The sequence below is a fragment of the Nuphar pumila genome, chromosome 11, assembly GCF_984573655.1.
Source record: "Nuphar pumila chromosome 11, dmNupPumi1.hap1.1, whole genome shotgun sequence".
NCBI lineage: Eukaryota > Viridiplantae > Streptophyta > Magnoliopsida > Nymphaeales > Nymphaeaceae > Nuphar > Nuphar pumila.
The window spans coordinates 113500324-113515975 of NC_143259.1; the positions used below are offsets into that span (position 1 = coordinate 113500324).

At 34.9% G+C, this 15652-nt stretch overlaps 1 protein-coding gene across 1 annotated transcript in view; it reads left to right on the forward strand.

The window, feature by feature from the left end:
• The first annotated feature begins 315 nt into the window (after positions 1-315).
• The window catches only part of LOC149822908 (protein STRUBBELIG-RECEPTOR FAMILY 3-like), a 32456-nt gene continuing 17119 nt past the window's right edge, over positions 316-15652 (forward strand). The window contains exons 1-12 of the mRNA XM_089980406.1: positions 316-419; positions 11059-11207; positions 11393-11522; positions 11627-11698; positions 11952-12017; positions 12135-12206; positions 12297-12368; positions 12767-12838; positions 12923-12988; positions 13134-13202; positions 13313-13707; positions 13860-14224. Coding sequence (XP_089836532.1) covers positions 316-419; positions 11059-11207; positions 11393-11522; positions 11627-11698; positions 11952-12017; positions 12135-12206; positions 12297-12368; positions 12767-12838; positions 12923-12988; positions 13134-13202; positions 13313-13707; positions 13860-14224 — 1632 coding nt within the window. The remainder of the gene's footprint in view (positions 420-11058; positions 11208-11392; positions 11523-11626; positions 11699-11951; positions 12018-12134; positions 12207-12296; positions 12369-12766; positions 12839-12922; positions 12989-13133; positions 13203-13312; positions 13708-13859; positions 14225-15652) is intronic.

Below are 15652 nucleotides of genomic sequence, written 5' to 3' on the forward strand. Positions count from 1 at the left end.
TAACCCCTACTTGCCTTTAAAAAAAAGATCTTTGGTTGGAAACATACCATAGGACTTAGGGTATGTTTGAATCACAGTCCCATGCTTGAAATGGGATGAAATGAACGTGTGGGATGGTGATTTCAACAAACGGTGGACGTTCATGATGGCGTCCACCGCATCATTAAAAAGGTGTTATTTTTGTAATACCCTCCCCTATTATAAAAAGAACAGGACGCGGGAAACACATGTTAAAAAAAATTCTTTCTCTCTCTCTCCTTTGCAGCCAAGGGTCACCCACACCGGGGATGAGGCCGCCGCCGTCAAGGCAACACAATGCCGGTGATGCGATGTGAGGCCGCCAAAGATGAGGCCACCGTTGAGGCGATGCGAGGCTGGCGAGGCAATGTGAGGCCGTTGGGGATGAGGCAGCCAGCCAGGTTCTTCTTTTCTTTCTTCTTCTTTTATTAAGGTTTGATTCAAATTTCTTTTTAAGCCACTTTTAGATTTTCACAGATTAGGGGTTTTTGTTTGATTTTCATAAATTAAGTTTTTGTTTTATTTTATTGGTTAGGGTTCTTTTATTGATTAGGATTATTCTTCATTGATTAGGGTTTCTTATTCTTCATTCTTGAGAACCAATGTTGTGTTAGGTTTTGTTTGTTCTTGAACAGAGAGGGTGTTGCCTGTTCTCCCCCGAACATGCACTGTAGCTACAGTGCATGTTCGGAGTCCCGACTGAGCACCGCGTGACACTTTGTCGAGATTCCTACAGTGCGAGTTTGTGGGGGGGGGGGGCATTATAACCTGCCCCGTCTTGAACAAGCCCTCAAATAACCCCTTAGGGTACGTTTGTGTGTCACGAAAAATGGGTGTTAATTGTTAATTACCGAGAAGGTAACACCAAAAGATTAAAAAAAAAAAAGTTAAAAATTCTCCCGGATGCATAGGGTGGGGGCCCATCAGCCATGTGCTTCACTAGTGCTGATGCAGCAAATGAACCCTGCCATCACAGACAGCCTTTTCTTGAACGGATTTTGCCAGATACCTGTGGGTTGGGCCTGTGCCAGATCCGTACCCTACTCAAGGGTACTGGTACTGGGTCCCGGTTAAGGACAAACATCACCTGGCTTAGGCAGAACTAGATCCATGCCGGCGCTTGGATGGAAAGGAATCAAGGACCAGACACGGTAAAAATCTCTATTTTTTGAAATAGTTGGTGCCGACATTATGGATTTATTCGGTTCACGGGTCTGGCTTATAAACTTTGGAATCAGTTTCAGATCTATTTGGATCCTGTACGTCCAAACTAATTAACTGTCAGACCTACTTAAGCATTTAAGCCTATACCTAGGAACCATCAGGTTTTTACATATAAAACATGCATGCAGAGCTATAAATCCTATAGATAGGTTGGTCAGGATGAGAATGGGTCGGGTATATGCAGGATCATGCAACCCATCACTCTCGGACATTTGAAAAATTGATTGAGGTTGTAGATCAGGAATAGACTCAAATTCACAGGGTGCGTTTGATTACTGCAGATTTCTGAGGACATCCTCGGACACAAGGACCAAGGTTTCGGGCCATGCCTTGATCCGACCTCTATGCAGACGAAGGATCTCAGAACCGAGGATTTTTAGGCCCAAAACGCTCTCAAATCCATGAATTTTAAGGGGGCTTCCGTGAAAACGCTTGCCCCTGGGAACCATTTCCACTGAAAACCCGGAGGCAGCGTGTATTTTGGCACACCTGTTGAGGGTTTTCCACGGAAACGGCAGTTTCCCCTGTTTGTGTCGTCACTAGTTTGGTGGAAATACTTTTACCCCCAACAGTAATTTCCACAAAACTAGCTGATCAGTGTGAAGCACACTTCGTTCCTCCATGTAATTAACGGCATCCCAAACACCGTGGTTTTACCTCTCAGATGGGTCCCACAAAAGTTTTGCCAAGTCATGCTCTCCGTATCAGACGCAGGTACCACTTTTGAAGTTCAAGATAAAAATGTGATTAAGTTCATGAAATCCACTTTGTCTAAACTGTAAGTTCAAGTACTTAGGTTATAGCCTCAAAGGCGTTTGGCGTACTAGGGTTATATTTCAAGGAGTCACTATAATATATTTATGGATGTGAACTAAGTATTTTTGACATTTTTTTCCATGAATTTGATCTTGCAGATGTGTTTTTGCACGGCCTGTTTACTAGAAAACAACTATCAAATCATGTATTTTTTATAAAAAAAAAAATTTTATTTTTGGGAGCTCGAATAATTACAAGAATTTTGAGCCATCGATTTTCAAGCTTTAAAAGATCATGCTTATGTGCCATAATCGGCCAATCCAAGAGCCTCTCCCTACAAAATTGAGCATGCAGATCACATCTGTACGGTGAGATTTATTTGGATCCAGTTTAGTTAGGATTTATTTGACTTCTATTTAGTTTTGGGTCTTTGATGTAACGGATCCATCTTGAATCCAAAATAGATATAGGGTTTCTCTTGTTTCTATAAATAATTATTATAGGGTTTCTCAAGAAAAGGAGGGAGAAATGAGAAAATATATTAGTTAAAAGAGGTCCGAGTAGGCCTAGGAAGACATGGATGGAGGTGATAGGAAAGGATATGAATGCTTTGAACCTTACGGAGGACATGGCATTGGATAGAAATGATTGGAGGAGAAGGATTCATGTGGAAGACCCAAAATGATTTTCTTTTTTGGTTCATATCGCCGACCCCAATTGTTTTGGGATGAAGGCGTAGTTGTAGTTGTAGTTGTAGTTGTAGTTGTAGTTGTAGTTGTAGGGTTTCTCAAGAGAGTTGATGAATTGAATTATTGAATGTTATTATTTTATCAGAATTTTCTTGCACTTTTTTATTGTTTTTCTGCTTTTCTTTGAGTTTTGTTCATAGGAATAGAATAATGTGAAAATTGAGTTTTTCTATTTGCATCAGTTTCTCTTATCAACAAACTAGAAACCCCAAACATGGATCTTTACTGATCATGGCGACAAATCGTTTAAAACCGCAAATGTAGACAGTTAAAATATCGTTAGAAATTGGAATCTTCTAATTTTAGTGTTTTCTTTTTCAGCAAAATATCGGCAATGATTATTATAACAAAAATTAAGAAATATTTAAAATAAAACATAAATATATACAAATAAATAAAATCACATATTCTTGACAAAAAACAGCCATTAAAACCGTAAATGTCATGATAAAAAAACATGAAATTTTTATTTTAATAAATCTCTCAACGTTAGTTTACAAATATCGTGAAAAGTTAACGTTTAAAACAGCCACTCAATTTCTCGTGTTTTCTTCACGATTTTTTCAAAAAATCGGTGATATTGGTCATTGTGCCACTGATTAGACGACCAGTAGGTTGGAAAAAAACAAAGGGTTGCTGACACGTAAAGAGTGCCCAACCCTTTTAGTTGTTTCTTAAGAAAAAGTTCCCTTTTTCTCAACGAAAGCTGGTGAAAACTGAAAAGCAGTCCTAAAAAACGGGTCGGATTGCATTGGACTTGTGTGAATCCAAAGCCGTATCCGACTTTTAGGTGCTGAGGGCCTGCTGGTACGAAGTCTGGGTTTGATCCTATTGGGTCTAGCATAGGCAGAACCAGACTCCGGTCCAGATTAAAAACATGAAGGAGTCCTGATTTGGGTTGGATATCCATTCAAATTCGAGTCCATATAGTTATATTCCGCAAAGAGAACCAAACCCCATTACTAATCATTCTCGGGTTGGACTTTTTGCATTTTGCACATCAGAACCTGAATCCGAACTTGACTAGGACTCAAAGTTTGACAAAATCTGACAAATCTACATGTAAACGTATATCCGAGTCCAGACTTGGATAGAGTATAGAGAGAAAAAATATGCGACATGAAAACAAGCCAAATGGGGTTTTTTTTATTTTTCAGTACTTTTTTTTTTTTGCAATTCCAACCCCATAAACATGTTTGGCATGGTCGATTTACTAGGAAACGACACCGGATCATGTATTTTCAATGAAAAAAAAAATATTTGGAGACCCAAAAAATTACAAAGAATTTGGACCTTTTCATTTTTCAAACCTTATTACCCATGTGTTGGAATCGTCGCTCAAAGACTTGATCTTAATAAAATCAAGTACATATATCATATTTGTACAATCAGAATTTGAAGATAAAACAAAAACCCTTATATCGAATTCAGACACAACTCAGAATCTGATTATGTTAGTTCCAATTATATCTCACTTGAGTTAGAACCATTTATATCTCTACTCTAGATATCGATACCATAAACTACATTTGGTTAATATTGAGTGCAAAAAATGATCGTACTATATGGCCAAAATAACATGTATTCCTAAATGCCATATAGCTTTTTAAATTTGTCCCATGTTCAAATTCACAAATGCTTGACTTTTTTAGGACCATTTTACCTTTCGCATGAGAAAACCTTTTGAAGTTTGCACAATATATCGGTACGCTCTTCAAATATTACAAACCCTCACTAAAAAGTAGATTCACATACTTTTTTTTTATCTTGCAAATTTCGCATAACTAAATTTGTGAACTTCCTATAACTAAAACTTGTCGAAACATCGCAAATATTTTACTAAATTTACATATATAGTACAAAGTTTACATAACTATATTTGTAAACTTTCTATAATTAAAATCTGTCAAAACTTTGCAAATATTGTAATAAATTCGCATATATAGTATGAAGATCACATAAACAAATCTCTAAACTTTCTGTTACTAAAACTTTACAAATATTTCACTAAATGTGCATATATAGTATGAAGTTTGCATAGAATCGTACATATCTCCTTTAAATAATTGATCATCAAGGAGATTCAAAAATATGGGGCAATCTATGTATATAACACATTGCAAAGTTTCATGAAGTTCGCAATGTGAAACAAACATCACAAATAAGGCACCAACTTCACAAATAAGGTCATTGTGATTATGCTTTTTATATGTGAATTTTTTGACAAATTTGTAAATTTTTAAAAATATCATAAATATTGAGGATAAATAAAATAAAAAATTCTTTCTTTTAGCAAAGTTTTGTCTGATCTTGAATATATGTGAAGTTACTCCAAAATGTATTGATTTCATACGTTTTGCATATGTCTTTGCTACAAAATATTAAACATAAAATAAAATTAAACATGCAAAATATGTACATCTTTCATAGAATGAAATTAAACATATAAAATATACAAAACATTAATCATGAAACATATATTTAAAGTATATTTACAGACCAATTTATTTAAATTTACAAACAATCTTTGATAATTATGTAAAATTTACATCTAATATTTTACAATAGTAATCAACTTATACTTTACAGAATTATCCACAACTTAGTCTCCAATATCTTGTCATCTAGCACCTTAATGTCTGATGTCAACTCGTTCTCTGCGTTTTGTTTGCTTTTGTATTATATTATGCTCTTTTTTGGTTCTATGTCTCCTCCTCAATCTTTTATTTGACACCCTCTAAAGTTGTATTCTCTCTCATATTTATATAATTTTTTTTCATATATTTTTATAGTTTGTTGCATCATTCTTAAAAAATGATTACTAGCAAACAATTAGCTATGGCTTACATCTAAAAAATATAATAAAATAGGACTTATCAACATGTATTTGTATAAAATTAAATTTTATATTTCTGCTCAAGTATTGCATATATAGTAGGATAAATATATTATAATCAATCATGTAACAATCATATACTAAATCAAGAATATGTACATATACAAATTAAGTTAACAAATATATGTAACATGATTACTTATTTTCTTGTTGAAGAATACCCTTTATGGGCTAGATCATCCAATGGGTATAACAATCGAAGCTAAACTATTTTATAAAAAAATGAACATGCAACACAACATTCAACCTATCGAGTACAAAAGAGCAATAAATAATGTTATCAAACTAGTGCTTCGATGTTCTTATCTACATTAATTATTGATCCCATCAAAATGTACAACTTGAACTCTCTCACATTTACATTCATTTACCAAAAAAACAGTGTTGGTTGTCCCAGTTGACAAAAATTAAGATTTGCAACATAAAGTTGAGTTTAAGGTTATGCACATGAAAATTTATGTTTTGTAAGTATGCAAAGTTGTCCAACGGATACCTTGTCAAATTCAAAGAAAGAATACGACAATTAACTGATCTCTAAGTATCCATGAGTCTCATTTACCATTTGAATGCTTTCAACCATTTGTTGTAAACATTTAATGTTTACTAGTTAGTTTTATTAGGAACATCGCTTTTGAGAATCATAGAGAAATATGGGGTAAGGTAAATGGTCTTGCGAAGTTTCATGTTTATTGTCAAGTCTTGATTATGGGATGTTTGGAGTCTTTTTATGAATATTATTAGATGCTATATAAGACATTAAATATGTGATAGATTTTTTGTTAGTTTCATACAAGTCTACATACAAGTGTAACAAAGAATCAAATAAACTAACGTGCAAACTTAACACTTATGTCATTTGCCAACATAATTTTTTTGTAAAATTCATGTTCTTTCAACTTTTTTTATTGTTCTATATCTATTTTTGTTCCAGTAATCAGTTTTCATCATCAACTAAAACTAAATATAAACGCATACATGTTAGTACCACTAGTTGCCTATTGCCTACACACATGAATCGAGACATTGATTATACTTTAGACACTATAATTGGGTCATCACTTGGGGTGGGGTGAGGGTGAAAATTTGGTTTTCTTTCCGCTAATGGTAAAACATATAAGATATAAATATAAGACATATAATATTGAAGCAGTTTATTAAAAAAATAGTAGATAAATTCAAGGAAGTAATTTATTAAACAACTCTTAACAAATAGCTTATATAAGACATTAGAGCAGTTTATTAAAAAATAATAGATAAATACAAATAAGTAATTCATTAAACAACTCTTAATAAATACATATTTTGTAAAGCATAGGTAATCATAAATATTGTTATTTGTGCTTCTGCCTATTGTAGTCAACCTCACCACATATATTATACTTGTATGACACAACATATTTATGCTTTGTTTTTTTGTCGCTTTACCTTAGGTTATCTTACTTTACGAACCACTTTTGGTGGATAGATATGAATAAGAGTATATGAAGCAATGTGTAAGACATTATTTGCCATTAGAAGGAATGGACATACATTATATATAGCTTGATATAATTCAACTGTGAAGAACTTATCGCAATAATCTGCTAGTAGTTTCCCTCATATAAATGCATGTAATCGCATGTTCGCATGAAATCTTGCTAACATGTCATTCATTACTAGAGCATAATTGCTTCTCAAGATCAACATTATAACCTTGGGATCAATCATGAGCTTCGCACCGACGTTGATGACAACGTACTACTTGCATGCATAGTTGTGTATTTTTTTTTTAAGTGGTTATACATTTTCTTTGACCTCAAGCATCACAACACTTGATATTTTTTGCTCGATATTCCTTTTTTTTTTTAAAAAAGCATTAACATGAGACACAACTTTTAAATAAAAAGAATTAGGGGCTTATCACGTATGACGAGAATCTATGAATTGAATTTCTCAACTATATTAGACGTTAAGCAACTATATTTTTTTGCTGAAAACTAATTATTAGCTTAATGTTTCAGATTCACATTGATAGCAATATAATGGTATGTGACTTCATCTAGCTCCTAGTCTTTTTCAATATAACAATTGCATTGTCATCCCATGGTTGTTCGGGTTGCGCTCTGTCAAAGTGCACATAATGGTTAACTAAATTTCTTAAAAAAATTGTTTGTTAAGTGTTTCATGCAATATCTAACATAATATGTAGGCCATGTGCGGGGGACAACATACTTTAGACCTTCATGGCTATTTGAGATAATTGTAAATTTTAAATTGTAATATCTATTCATATTTATCAAAGACAATGAACTCTTCCTTTACATAATCAAAAAATTATGTTCATGAATCCTTTGTATCCACAATTGTAAATGCTACAAAAAATATCTCACTAAAAATTTGTGTAGATTGTCCCATATTTGCATATCAACTTGAAAATCAATTACTTAAAGGAGGTCTGCATGGTTCTATGCAAACTTCATACTATATATGCGAATTTAGTGAAATATTTATAAAATTTTAAAAGATTTCAATAATAAAAAACTCATAAATTTGTTTATGTGAACTTTGTACTATATATGTAATTTTAGTGTAATATTTGTGAAGTTACGATATGTTTCAGTTACAAAAAGTTTGTAGGTTTAGTTATGCAAAGTCAATACTATATATGTGAATTTATTAAAATATTTGAGAAGTTTTGACATATTTCAGTTATAAGTTCATAGATTTGGTTAGACGAATTTCATATTATATATGCAAATTTAGTCAAATATTTGTAAAGTTTTGATATATTTTAGTTGCAAAAAGTTCACACATGATTCTGTGAGCTTCGTACTATATATGCAAACTTAATAAAATATTTGTGAAGTTACGACAGGTTTTAGTTACAGAAAGTTCATACATTTAGTTATGAGAACTTCGTACTATATATATATATATATAGATTTAGTAAAATATTTGTGAAGTTCTATAGGTTTTAGTTACAGAAAGTTCACATATATGGTTATGTAAACTTCATACTATATAGGTGAATTTAGTCAAATATTTGTAAAGTTTCAACAAGTTTCAGTCATACAAAGTTTACATATATAGTTATGTAAATTTTATGAGGTAAGTAAAAAAAGTATGAATCTATATTTTAATAAGAGTTTGTGATACCCGAAGAGTGTGCCGATATAACACGTGAACTTTAAGAGTTCGATCATGCAAGGAGTAAAATGGTCCTAAAAAAGTTAAAGACGAGGAATATTTCAAAAATTGTAGGGCATTTAGGAAAACATGTTATTTTGGTCATATAGTACGAATAATTTTTCATATTTAGTGAGCAGTTATTTGGTGATATTAATCTTATAATCATTGTATCTTTTATGATCCAACGACTATTAGAGCCCCATACCAAGTGGTTGTCCAACGTTGTTTAAGTGAGTTGGCTCATGCATAACTAAGGAATGTGAGCCGGCTCAACTTTAAGCTGGTTAATCCTTTGTCACTATTTTTGAAAGAGAAAAAGAAGTCTTTGGTGTTTTGTTCTTTTTTCTTTGAAAAGAAACTATATGTAATCAAATAACCCAAATGACTTTTCTTCCTTCTCCATAAATGATTGTCTTTTTCTTGTACATAAAAAAGCACTTCTACATGGAGTTTCAAAAGATGCATATTTAAAATTTAGATAGGAAAATGCCAACATGAAATATACAAAACTTCAATCACTGAGGTCGTATCCCATGTGGTAAGCCGAGTCCCGAAGGCCCAGGATCGAATCCCGAAGGCCCAAGATGCAGCTGTTGTTTTAGTAGGGGGTCCACCTAACCCCAGCTTGCCTTTCAAACAAAAATATATATAAAAAACTTTAGAAAGACTTACAGTTTGGGCATTTGGGTAACTTGCCATTTCTATATCACAGTTAACAATGAGACTTTCCTCATCTTGTCAAATTCTTTCAGCACAACAAAGAATTAGGAGGGACATTTGGGTAACTTGATCACATGTTTTTTTTTTTTTTCAAAAAAATGAATAAGGAGAACATTAAAAACTCATCTCTATTTTTCTCTCTCACAAATAGTAAGAGGAACATTAAAAAAAACTCATCTCTTTTTCTCTCTCTGTCAAATAGTGAGAAAGGATTAAACCAATTTGAGGTAAGTAGACTCACATACATTTACTATGCATGAGTCGACTCACTTAAATAAAGTGGTTGGATCATAAAAGATCTAACAACTATAAGATTGGTACCACCTTATTATGATAATTGACCATATTTAATTTCTTATTTCTTACATTAAACAATACTGGATCTTACTTGGGTCTGACCAAGTCAAATAAAATTTTACAAATCGTACTTGGGTCCAAACGGAATATCCAACCGAACCCATTTCATTTATGCCCGAACTCAGGTTACATCAGATCCGCTTCAAGTCTGGATCGGGTCATACCCGATTCACTGTCAGGCCTACAAAAGCTACTCAGCAAAAAAACCACGAAATGCCCAAAATAACGTGAGATTCCTTAATTATGATCCTTTAAATCACCAAAAATAACATAAATGCCATCCCAGGTGAGGCCTCGCGGGGACACTCCGTTCCGTGACGTAAGTTGAACTGAAAAATGAAGACCCTCGTCGTCACCCTCGGACGGGGATCCAATAACTTAATAATTTCCTAAACCAGGGTCAATTTCGTAGTTTGACAAAATTGATTTTTTTTTAAATAATCAGGGAGTATAAAGCTCACTCCGTACCGATCCTGTCCGCTTAGTATTCGGAGCCTTTCGGCGAGTTCTCTGCAAAGAGACGAAAAGAGGAAGCGCGAGAATCGCTTCTCTATTCTTCTTCTGAAGAGGTTAGTGTTAGTTTTTTTTTTTTTCGCTTCTCACTTGCCCGTTTCTGCGTTTCCTTTTTCTCTTGTTGCTTCGCTGTGTTTTCTTCTTGATTTTCTTCAATGCGATCGAATTCTGCTGGTTTCTGTAGGAATTCTTCTAGATTTGTCGAGAAAATCACAATTTGTTGCATAGATTCTTAGAATTTATCGGGTTTTAGCGCAATGCCGGTGTTCGATGGGATTCATAAGTCTGAGATCTTCAGTTTTGGCCTTTCTCTTGCTTGTCTGTGTGGATTTGATGAAAAAATACTGGTTTTCTGCTGGTTCGGAGGGGTTCGCTTCGTAAGATCTTGGTCTTGTGTGACTTTCTAGATCTTGTTTGAGATCAAGACAAGGGATTTTCTTCTGCTTGTTGAATTTGTTGTGGGTAAGCAGCTTTTGTGTTTCTTGATCGCTGACTTTAAGCTTTAACTTCGTATTTTGTTTTACGGAAGCTTAGAATTTGTGGTCTGCTTGCTTGTTAAGTTGCTGATTGTGCTGCTTTGCACTATTGTATTTGTTTATTTTGTTCAAAAATGTATCTTGACTTGTATTTGTGTGTGTTTTTCTTGTTCTATTTCAGAAATTTCTGGAAATTTGAGGAGTTTGATGTGCGAATAGTGCGTTGGTTGATGGAGAATGCTTACTTCAAAGCATTTTGGCCGGTATTTGTAGGGTTTGCTTTTTCTTTTGTGCTGCCAATTGCGAGTGACATCACTGATGTCCAACATGGTGAGATTTTGCAATTTCTCCCATTAATTTTCATAGGAATTAGATTAGGAATTGCATCTCATTCTTTTCCTGTAATTTTGTTCAACTTTCATTACTCAGTATATTGGATACTATTTGCAAATAATAGATCTCAAGATGTTATCAACCAACTAACTTTTCCATTATTTTGTTCTTTTGCTATGCAGTTTATGCAATCAATAGTTTACATATGGCTCTAGGCTCACCTCCGCTTCCTGGATGGGTTTCTTCTGGTGGAGACCCCTGTGGTGAGAATTGGCAGGGTGTGCAATGTGCTGGTCCTAACATAACCGGAATGTACGGCAGGCATTCAAATGCTTTTATTATTCTGGGGCATGCACCGTGTAGTTGGTAAAGCATAAAATTGTTTTGTTTCTAACTGTCATGGTTAAACTTGATAGAATTCTTAATGCTGCAAATTTGGGAGGACAGCTCGGTGATAAATTGGAGAATTTTACTACTTTAACAACAATGTAGGTGTTCTTGCCAATTCCGATTGTTGTTCTCATTCTGTTAAGTTTGTACTCTTATGTTTAGCATTTACTTATCAATTACTCTTGGCGTGCTTCCCTTCAGTTAATATTTTGGACATTTTCCCTGCACTGGAGGAATTTATCCTTGCGAATTTTGTCATAGTGACTTTCATATAACTAAATCATGTATGTCTTGGCCTGTAGTTCATGTGTCCTTTCTGATGGTTCTGTAATGATATGAATTTTGTGACAGGAACCTGTGCAACAACCAAATTGGGGAGAGCATTCCAGACAATCTACCTCCTAATTTGCAGCACCTGTATGTTGTGATTGCATTAAATTGTTCCCCAAGTTCATGGCAGTACCCGAATTTCAGTTATTGCTAACCATTTGGATTTTCTGGACCTATTGCTGAAATTCTACCTTGCTATTGCAGTTTTCTTTGTGCAAATCAGTTTACTGGAAGCATCCCAAATACCTTAGGAGAACTAAGTCTTCTGAAAGATATGTACGTGGCCATCTAGTTCTCCTTTAACGGTTAGGCCTGTATATTAAATCCAAGATGTTTGTTTGAAACTGTTTGTTTTCTTTTTCTAAGGTCACTCAACGACAATCTTCTAACAGGACAGATACCTGATGTCTTTCAGGACCTTGTTGGTCTAATAAACTTGTGAGTTATTCTCTCTTCCTGAAGCGTTACACACTCAAACACACACAACATATACACATGCATTTCACATGCCAAGTTTCATTGCAAAATGATGCAAGACCATCTAAATGTGATTGAACTTTGTGTGCCCCATAATCTTCTTAGCAAGAACTTTTAGCTTTTGTTGTTTGGAATCCAAAAGCATTTCGAGTTGGTTCTGGTTTTGCTGTAGGATGAAACCTTGCAAGTTGCAAGGAATGTAAATGGACACCCCCCATCCTGATATCAGCATTTTCCATAAAGGAATCCTGCTGTAAGAGGTTTAGCTATATTAGGATGCCCATGAGGTTGGAAGTGAAACACCTAGTCCCTTCTCCTGACATTTTTGGAACACATGCTCATACTTCTAGAAACTGCAGGGATCTATCATCTAACAATTTGAGTGGTCAGCTACCAGCTACTTTTGGGGATTTGTCATCTTTGGCTACTTTGTGAGGATCTTTCTGTCATTTGGTTGATTCATATACCCATACACTCGGCAACCTATTCATTGAATGAACTACTTTATCTTGCAGGCATTTGCAAAATAATCAGTTATCTGGAACCCTCAATGTCTTAGAAGATCTGAACCTGCAAGATTTGTATGTTTGTCATAACTTGATCTTGTTTTGAGTATCTTCTGCTTCTTTATTGTGGAATAGTAGTTGCTCCACCAGAATATTGTTCTTATGGTGATTTGTTTTTTGAATGAGTGTTCATTGATGATACGTCCTTCTGTTACAACAGGAACATAGAGAACAACCTATTCTCTGGACCAGTGCCTCCGCAGATGCTGAGCAATATCCAGAATTTCAGGTTTGGTGTTCCTGCCTTGGTTTGGTTGCTAAGAAATCATCGAGTTTCTGAAGCATTTATTGAGAAAGTCCATTTACCAACTATTTCTGCCTACTAATCTTGTCATGCAGAAAGGACGGAAACCCATTCAATGTAACTCCCATGCTATCACCACCAGGTCTCCCAGCTCCTTTCTTTCAACCACCTTCTCAAGTTACTTCCAGGAATCAATCAGTAGAACCATCACAGAATATCAACTCCAACAGTTCTAGTGCTAACAACTCCACCAGTTCTAGTGCTAACAGATTCTTTACCACCCGTAGGATAGTTGGGCTGGTTTTTACAGTACTTATGGCAATTGGTATAGTAATCTTGGTTATTTGTATCTGTGCCTCATGGTTCAGAGGGAGAAGTGTAGTTGTAAATAAAGTCGATAAAAGAAATGAGGTGGTTGCTTATGGTGAACCTGAAAAGAAGCATCAGAAGAACAAGACTTTGAGGCGACCAAGTAGTGACATTAACAAAGGTAGATCACCACTCACTTTTTGCAAATGCCTAATTTTGCTATTAATCAACCCTCCCTTTCCCTCCACATGGTCCCTCTGTATGCTGGATATGGCAATTTTGCACCAATGCCCTGAATCATTATGCTTACTTTTATGTTGATTGTTTTGGCAGTTCCAAATGATGCAGTTGCAATGGGAAAGGTGAACCATGTGATTGATATGACTAAAGTAGATGTGAATGTGAAGCCACCCCCCGCTGAAAAAGCAATAGCCCCTAGTATTGGAGAAGGGAAGCCTACAAGGAGCCTTGAATCTGAAGTCCGATATTCTCATGTTTCCTCTGTTGCTTCTTCTACCGATGTGGGCTCCCAACAGTTTATAAAGCCAAAACCACAGAAACCACATCTTCCAGTTCCTGATGTGATATATTACACGATTTCAGACCTTCAACAATTTACGAAAAGCTTTGGTCCGGAAAATTTAATTGGTCAAGGTTCTTTAGGAAGTGTTTATTTGGCAGAGCTCCCTGATGGAAAGGTATGTATCATTTTCTTTTCCTAAATGCCTTTTCAAGACTGAGTGTCCTTTATCCAAAGAGACTTGGCTGCTTGACTAGGTGCATCTCTGGCTATTCCATAGATTTGGGACATAGAATATGACGTTCTGGTTTTGGTGAATGATTTTTTAGTTGGGAGGTTTCTGGGGCCATCTATCTGGAAATTGAAAAAATAGATCCCAGTGTCTTAGGGGTTTAGGGCTGCGAAGATCATCCAATCTATCAGTTGAAAAGAAAGTTGAGCTCCTCTTGAGTGGGAATGACATGCTGTTTTTTTTCATATATACAATTGTTTAAATGATTCTACTCATCCTCATAACTTTAGTATAATATAGATGAGTATTTGGTCAGGATAAGTTAGAAATATAAACAAATACACGGAATGTGAAATAGGCATCAATTATGCCCATGTGATCATCCAAATTTTGTATGATAAGAGTACTTTGCAATTGTGTGACTTGACACAGAAGTCTCCAGTTTGATTTGTTGAGAAGACAAACAGCAAGGACTCTGTATACTAACCTATTAGTGGTTGTTTGATGTTTTCGATAGATGATTGGCTCTTGTCATGATTATTAAAGAAAAGAACATTTCTGCTTTGCAGTGCTCTAGAAAGAGGCATAACTAGGTGCGGAATGAGAATTGTTGTGTTGCAAAGCTCCTCTTGCATTGCCTTTGGTTTACTAAACACTGCATGAGATATTAATCCGTATGAGATAATATAAGGTTTTTATAGGTTGGTATGCTCCAAGCAATTAAATAGTACATCCATCTTCAGTGAAATCTGCTATAGTGTATTTGTCATTTGTCATGGACTAACTGCTTTTGTTCCCAATTTTCAGTTAGGAAAAATTTAATTTGTCAAAGATTTGAAGTATAAATTGTTGAACAATTAGAGGGAACAAGTAGATTAAAGAGGTTACTAGATCTCATTGAGCTATGCCTGCATGTTGATGAGGGGAAGCATCAAAAGCTAGCTACATAGTCCTGAATCAGGTGCCTTTGAAGTGGAGACTCGAGCGTAAATTGCAGCCACCCTGTAAACACCAATGAATCAACAACAAAGTGGATGTTTATGTAAAATTACCTCTTGAGAACCATGAAATTCCAAGCAATATCCACCATGCCGTGTAAATGTTGCTGGCTTCTAAATTGATTCCCATAAGTCCCTTGAGACAAAGGCGAAGTAGAACAAATGTGAGCTATTGTTGTTGATGATGGAGCTATCTGGGCCCATCTAGTGATGAGTAATAATTAGTGCATTGTAGGTATGATCTACTGCAAGAAGCAAGAGTATCATGGAGAATCCTGATTTCCAAGGAAGTAATCTCAAAATATTTCATTATGAATTATTTTGTGCAATCATTAGGCTGTTGAATAATGCCACATTACGGCAAAATGACAATAAA